The sequence below is a fragment of the Glycine soja genome, chromosome 14 (genome assembly GCF_004193775.1).
Source record: "Glycine soja cultivar W05 chromosome 14, ASM419377v2, whole genome shotgun sequence".
NCBI lineage: Eukaryota > Viridiplantae > Streptophyta > Magnoliopsida > Fabales > Fabaceae > Glycine > Glycine soja.
This window is the reverse complement of record NC_041015.1, coordinates 45210072-45217507: the sequence shown is the minus strand read 5'-3', so window position 1 is coordinate 45217507 and position 7436 is coordinate 45210072. Positions and strand designations below refer to the sequence as shown.

General features: G+C 34.3%; 1 protein-coding gene across 4 annotated transcripts; it reads left to right on the top strand.

Moving 5' to 3' along the window:
- Positions 1-312: 312 nt before the first annotated feature.
- LOC114385399 (receptor-like protein 7) lies at positions 313-4314 on the top strand. Of its 4 annotated transcripts, none has more exons than XM_028345465.1 (3): positions 313-1544; positions 1608-3839; positions 3957-4314. In XM_028345465.1, the coding sequence occupies exons 1-2, from the start codon at positions 453-455 to the stop codon at positions 3798-3800; spliced, it is 3285 nt and encodes a 1094-aa protein (XP_028201266.1). In that variant the 5' UTR covers positions 313-452; the 3' UTR covers positions 3801-3839; positions 3957-4314. The 4 variants fall into 4 exon arrangements, with proteins under 4 accessions (XP_028201266.1, XP_028201267.1, XP_028201268.1 ...); XM_028345466.1 differs by having other exon boundaries at positions 313-3096; positions 3223-3839; XM_028345467.1 differs by having other exon boundaries at positions 314-849; positions 1078-3839.
- Positions 4315-7436: the final 3122 nt, after the last annotated feature.

The window sequence follows — 7436 nt, the reverse complement described above, 5'->3', positions numbered from 1 at the left end:
CCACTTGTATATGTGGTTATGGTTAGAATAAAAAAATTTATTAGTAAGAAATTATTGTTTCTGAAATGGTCTAAAACACAATTTTTTAATTAAATTAACTTTTTAAAAACAGTCTTTAACCGATTAATTTTATAACTAGGCACTGTCGCACTGACACAAGTCTGATGCAGGTAAGGTCACAAGTGTCAACAAACGATCCGATGTGTTTTCCCTCTTATTTAAACCTATCACGTAGCTATGTCCAACAAATTGTGAAACATTATTGGATTTTTTAATTAATTTATTTCTCGCTTCACTTTGCTTTTATCCTCTGTAGTTTCTATGAAAATTGTGTTTTATCAATTATAATTCAAACAGGGGCCAAAATAACAAGCCGCAAAAACTTAATTGTGCAAGTCAATTTTCACATTACGGGACTTCACTTGTGTTTCACATGCAGTTTTGGCTATAAAATGACGTTCATGCATTGCTTAGATTATATAATGATTACACTTTCTGGGTTAGTATCTAAACAAGGGTTGGGAACTTTGAATCTGTTGAGCAAAACAATTCATAAAAGTATGGGGGGGTTTCTGTTTCTTGTCCTGAGTTTCTTGCTTTGTCATTTTCCTTCACAAACGTCTTCATTGATTCCATTTTGCAACCATGATGACGCCTCCGCCTTGCTTAGTTTCAAGAGCTCATTTACTCTCAATAGCTCTTCTGACTCTTCTCGTTGGTGTGAGTCTCCTTATCCAAAGACAGAATCATGGGAAAATGGTACGAATTGCTGCTTGTGGGAAGGGGTGAGTTGTGACACCAAGTCAGGTCACGTAATTGGCATAGACCTTAGCTGCAGTTGCCTTCAAGGTGAATTTCATCCCAACACCACTCTCTTCAAACTCATTCATCTCAAAAAACTCAACCTTGCCTTCAATGATTTTTCCAATTCTCCAATGCCTAACGGCTTTGGTGATCAAGTGGCTCTTACTCATCTAAATCTATCTCACTCTGCATTTAGTGGTGTTATTCCTTCTAAAATCTCTCAGCTCTCAAAATTAGTCTCTCTTGATCTCTCATTTCTTGGAATTGAAGCAGGAATGAGAATTGAAGCAGCAACCCTGGAAAATGTCATTTTAAATGCAACTGATATAAGGGAGCTCACTCTTGTTTTCCTAGATATGTCTTCCATTAAACCGAGCTCTCTATCTTTGTTAGTGAATTTCTCATCCTCTTTGGTCTCTCTTAGTCTTCAAAATACAGGATTGCAAGGGAAGTTAGCAAATAACATACTCTGTTTACCCAATCTTCAAAAGCTTGATCTGTCTTTCAATTGGGATCTCGAAGGTGAACTTCCAGAGTTCAATCGGAGCACTCCTCTTAGATACTTGAATCTCTCTTACACTGGTTTTTCAGGAAAACTTCCCAATTCCATTAACCATTTGGAGTCTCTTAACTATTTGAGTTTTGAATTTTGTCACTTTGGAGGACCTATTCCTGTGTTTTTATCTAATCTGACGCAACTAAAACACTTGGACCTTGGTGGGAACAATTTCAGCGGTGAGATTCCATCATCCCTTTCAAATCTAAAACACTTGGACCTTAGTGGGAACAATTTCATCGGTGAGATTCCATCATCCCTTTCAAATCTAAAACACTTGGACCTTAGTGGGAACAATTTCAGCGGTGAGATTCCATCATCCCTTTCAAATCTTCAACATCTCACTTACTTAGATCTTTCAATTAATAATTTTGTTGGTGAGATCCCCGATTTGTTTGACAAGCTTAGCAAATTAGAATATTTACACATTTCTAGAAACAACCTAGTGGGCCAATTGCCATCATCATTGTTTGGACTAACTCAGCTTAGTGATTTAGATTGTTCATACAATAAATTAGTTGGCCCAATGCCAGACAAAATTAGTGGACTTTCTAATTTAATTTATCTGGATATGTCTGGTAACTCCCTGAATGGAACAATTCCCCAATGGTGCTTTTCTTTGTCATCGATGTTAAAGTTATCTCTTTATGGGAATCAGCTTACAGGGCCAATTGGTGAATTCTCTTGTCTGTCCTTGGATTCTTGTGATCTCTCTCATAACAAGCTACAAGGTAATATTCCCAACTCAATGTTTCATCTACAAAATCTCACTTGGTTGAGTCTATCATCAAACAACTTGACTGTCCTTGTAGATTTTCACAAATTTTCGAATATGCAATTTCTACAAATTCTTGATCTCTCTGAAAATAATTTTCTCTACCTCAGTTTCAACAATACTGGGAGTCACTACACCTTTCCCAACCTTAGATATTTATATTTATCTTCATGCAATATCAATAGTTTCCCAAAACTCCTTAGTAGGCTAAAATATCTTAAATCTTTAGATCTATCAAGGAACCAAATCCATGGCAGGATTCCAAAGTGGTTTAATAGCACAGGGAAATATACTTTGTCTATTTTGGACCTTTCTCATAACCTTCTAACATCGGTTGGGTATCTCTCACTCTCATGGGCGACCATGCGATACGTTGACCTTAGCTTCAACATGTTGCAAGGAGATATTCCAGTTCCCACATTTGGCATTGAATACTTTTCTGTCTCAAATAACAAATTGACTGGACACATTTCTTCAACTATTTGCAATGCAAGCTCCCTTGAGATTCTCAACTTGTCTCACAATAACTTGACGGGCAAGCTTCCTCAATGCCTTGGAACCTTTCCTTACCTTTCAGTTTTGGATATGCGAAGGAACAACCTTGGTGGAATGATACCCAAAACCTATCTAGAGATAGAAGCATTGGAGACTATGAATTTTAATGGCAATCAATTGGAGGGACCATTACCTCGGTCTGTTGTCAAGTGCAAACGGCTAAGAGTTTTGGACCTTGGAGAAAATAAGATACAAGATACATTTCCAACTTTTCTGGAGTCACTTCAGCAGCTGCAAGTCCTTGTTTTACGTGCTAATAGGTTCAATGGTACCATCAATTGTTTGAAATTGAAGAATGCTTTTCCCATGTTGCGGGTTTTTGACATCTCCAACAATAATTTTAGTGGCAATTTGCCAACAGCTTGCATAGAAGACTTTAAGGGAATGATAGTGAATGTTGATAATGGTATGCAATATATGACGGGAGAAAACTATTCTTCCAGTTACTATGATTCTGTGGTAGTCACCATGAAAGGAAACATTTATGAGCTGCAGAGAATCCTAACTACTTTCACAACTATTGATTTGTCAGATAACAGATTTGGAGGAGTGATCCCAGCAATCATTGGAGAGTTAAAGTCACTCAAAGGGCTTAACCTTTCCCACAACAGAATCACTGGTGTTATTCCACAAAACTTTGGTGGTTTGGAAAATCTTGAATGGTTAGACCTCTCTTCAAACATGCTCACAGGTGAGATTCCAAAGGCATTGACCAATCTTCACTTCCTCTCGGTCTTAAACCTTTCACAGAACCAGCTGTTGGGGATGATACCAACAGGTAAGCAGTTTGACACATTCCAGAATGATTCCTATGAAGGCAATCAAGGGTTATGTGGGTTGCCTCTGTCAAAATCTTGCCACAATGATGAAAAATTGCCAACAGATTCATCAACATTTCAGCATGATGAAGAATTCAGGTTTGGTTGGAAACCCGTAGCTATAGGATATGCATGTGGAGTGGTATTTGGAATACTATTGGGTTATATTGTCTTCTTCTTTCGGAAACCAGAATGGTCAATCAGTTTTGTTGAATGCATTCTTAATCAAAGAGTGAGAAAGAAGAGCAACAGGTCTAATGCAAATACAAGACGATACAACCAAGGTCGTTAAAGGAACTGTAAATCAGTCCACACTAGGAATATACAGCAGGTAAGTGAAATTTTAATGTGCTTTAAATTTTAAATGTTAGGTGTTACTTAATGAAAAATTGTATCATAATATTTAATCTGATAATCCCTAACCTGATATTTATGGAACAACATACAGGTGTCAAGTTGATGTCCCATATAGTGAATGCCATTTCAGTTGAGGTCATTCTTCTACTCCGTTCTATTTTTGTCGCTTTGGTGTTGCTGAACGTGATGTTGAATATGTTGAAAAAATTTCTGACAAGTTTACTCTTTCAATTCATGTGTTGTAATAAGCGTATAAGTTATGTATTTTTTTTACTTGTATCATTTGTGTGCTGAATAGCAGGAATTTATCTCCTTAGATCTTTAGTGTACCAGTTAAATTGCATGCAAGAACTTGTAGACTTGTAGTTTCCTTCCGTATCTCTGACTGTAAACTTGTGATCTAAGTCTTAAAAGAAAACATGACTGCCTCCTTTTACCCAATTTTGCTATAATTTTCGATCATGACTCACAAAGTATTAGTCCCATACAGTAAGTACTGCGTACGTAGTATCGTAGACCACAATAGCCCCATACAATAAGAACACATACAATTACTCGCTCTCGTAATTCGAACAGTTAATTACGAATTTAACACCTCTTAATATCATCAACACATGGTATGTCTCTAATTTGTCCGTATATTTTTTTTTTGTTAATTTTTATCCTAGGTAACGTTTGATTGAGAGAAATTTTTGTTTTTTAGAAATAATAGGTTGGAAAACTTATAAGTTTTTCATATTTGTTATGTATTTTAAAAAATAATATTTTTGAAAGAATATTTTTTAATCAAATTTTTACGAAAACTTTTCTACAGAAGAAGGTAGGAAGTTTACTTTCCTTGGATTTATTTTTTTCTTTATTATCATAAAAATATAATGTTATTTTTCATTAAATTATATAATATAATAAATAATTAAAATAGTTGATAAAAATATATAATTCTTTGATTTATAGAAAATTTATCTAAAAATTCTCCATCAATTAGACTGTCTAAACAAATTTTATTCACTTAATTCACAAAATTCATCATTCCTTACTAAATGCTCCAAATATATTTATGTGCTTGCGTGCAAGACAGCAAATTAGTTTGGTTAGGTCCTAAATGAAATAAATAGTGAACTAATTATGACAAAAATCATACACTAGTGATAAAGGATTGTGGTTGACGACAGACGAGATGTCGACACCACACGAAATCATGACGAGCATGCAGTTTCCACGTTTTGCCAAAAACCCATGACGATTGATTTAATTTTGATTCCCTTTTTTTATTTTTTATTTTGAGGTGGGGAAGTTATATTTTGATAGCTTTTCTACATCCTTTATTGACTATGATATATAGCTTTTCTCCATTTAACTTCATAAATGCTGAAAATAATAATAATAATAACAATAATAATAGAACTTTTAATGAAAAGCATATTGCAGCATGCAATTCAAACAACTGCTTTTTTTGAAGCTAAAGGTTATAATGTGAGAACTTCTTTGGAAACACAATGTAGAAGTGTAAATTAAGCTAATCATCATTCACGTGATAGACAAGATTTACCTGGTAAACAACTTCAATAACAATACATAACGCCTCAAATTCTTGGCCTTCTTATATTTGAGCGTCATGTTCTCTAGAGTTTGTCTCAAAGAATCCATGTCATTGTGCTTAAATACATCACTGTGCTTCTAGAAAGATAAAGGCCATTCTGTATTCCCCAGTGGAGTCTCTCATCCCTGTAAAACATAAAAACTTACAGAACTTCATAATTAGCATTGATCATCTGGTATCAACTGAGAAACTGAACGGAGAAGTGAATCAATAAGAAAAAGCAATGAGACAAAACCAAAGAAAATAATTTTATTTGTGATGTCAACAATGTCCACTAAAAGCATAAATAAATGTCATGAGGTTAAAAAAAAACAGATGAAAAACTAAATATTACAAAGATATTCAAAGACAAACTTGGGCATACTTACGCCACAGTTACATCTCCTTTTTTAGAGAAAGCAGGAATTACACTGAACATGGTGGAAAGTCCAGAGTACATAATTAATTAAGGGTTGCTAAAAATTTTGCTATTCTGGCTTCACAGTCAAGGTGAACATCTGGGAGAAGGAAAATTATCATAAGCATACAAGCATTTCCTCATAAACAAACTTTAAGATTGAGTCCTACCAATTGTCCCAGCAGCATTGCATGAAAAATTGACAACTTCTTTGCCATTAATTATGGTATGTGGCCCAACAGCACAGCATAAAAAAATCACATTGTTTTATATTCGTCTTTGAAAAGTAGAAGGGATATCTGAAATTTCACTTAATCATAGGGGTCAGGGGAGCACTTGTTAATTTACAATCCTTTTATCAAAATAAAAGGCAAGAATTTTAAAAACCTAGATGGTTATCCAGCGCACAAGGCTCCCATTATAGTGTGTTTGGCTAGGGTTTATGGCAACCTTAAACCAGTGAACTGAGATAAATTAAAAATATTTTTTAGTATAAATAAATAAATAACAGATGATGTAATAAAAAAGCGAAAATGAGATGAAATAAAAGTAAGTGTAAGGGTGCTCAAATTAACTGGTTTCATATTTCCAGATTCTATATTCAGTTTAGCATCCAAAAATATGTATAGCTTCAATAATAGAATATTTGTTGTGCCAATATTTACTCTATTATAAAAATGGACATTATTTTTGTTTTATTTTTGCTTTACCGCATGAAGGGAACAATTGGATTCATACTCTGTATCCATCAAAACATGCATATTTGTTCTCAACTTCTCAATTCTTTTTTATGTCAAATTTCCTATCTAGCATATATAATTTTGACCAAGCAATATCAAACATAGAATCCATGTATAAAATTGTTTTCCACTAAAATTTTATGAATTAAAATGATAACTCCAACTTAAGTAAAATTACTTGTATTTTTTTCTTTAGATATGAAATATCTTTAAAATAGAAAGAAAAATAGTATAAAGTCAATTTTAAAAACTTTTTTTTAATCTTCAAAATCCGTTATATTTTCATAGCTGATTTAAACACTACTAAAATAATAGTATTCTACGATGCGCATTCAACATTGGTGGTTCCAAAAACAATGTTATTTTAGAGACGATGGCATTTTAGTAAATAAAAAATTTATTTTAACAACGTTTTTGCAAAAAAATGACGTCATTTGTGTGTCACAACATCGTTTTGGGAACACCGTTGTTGAACTGCATTATCCAAAGACGGGTTTTATAAACACCGTCTTTGAATCTCGCCTAAATTTTCATCCTTTTCCCTCGCATACTCGCCCTCTACCCTAGCCCACATTACCTCACTCATTTTGCACTCAATTCATTTGGTTCGATTTTCACCGCCGATCGAGACTGAGAGCGTTTCAGTGTTTTCTTCTCCGTGGAATTCCTGAAAATCGTTTCATTCTTAAGAATTACAAGGCTAAAATTAAGGTTAGGGTTGCGTGAGATTTAGAAGGTGGCTTGATCGTGAGCGCTCTTGAAGGAGAATTCCTTGCCGGAGCAAATCTTGTTGAGGACGTTCCAGTACTTCTTTTTCAGCCCTCGGGTCTTCTT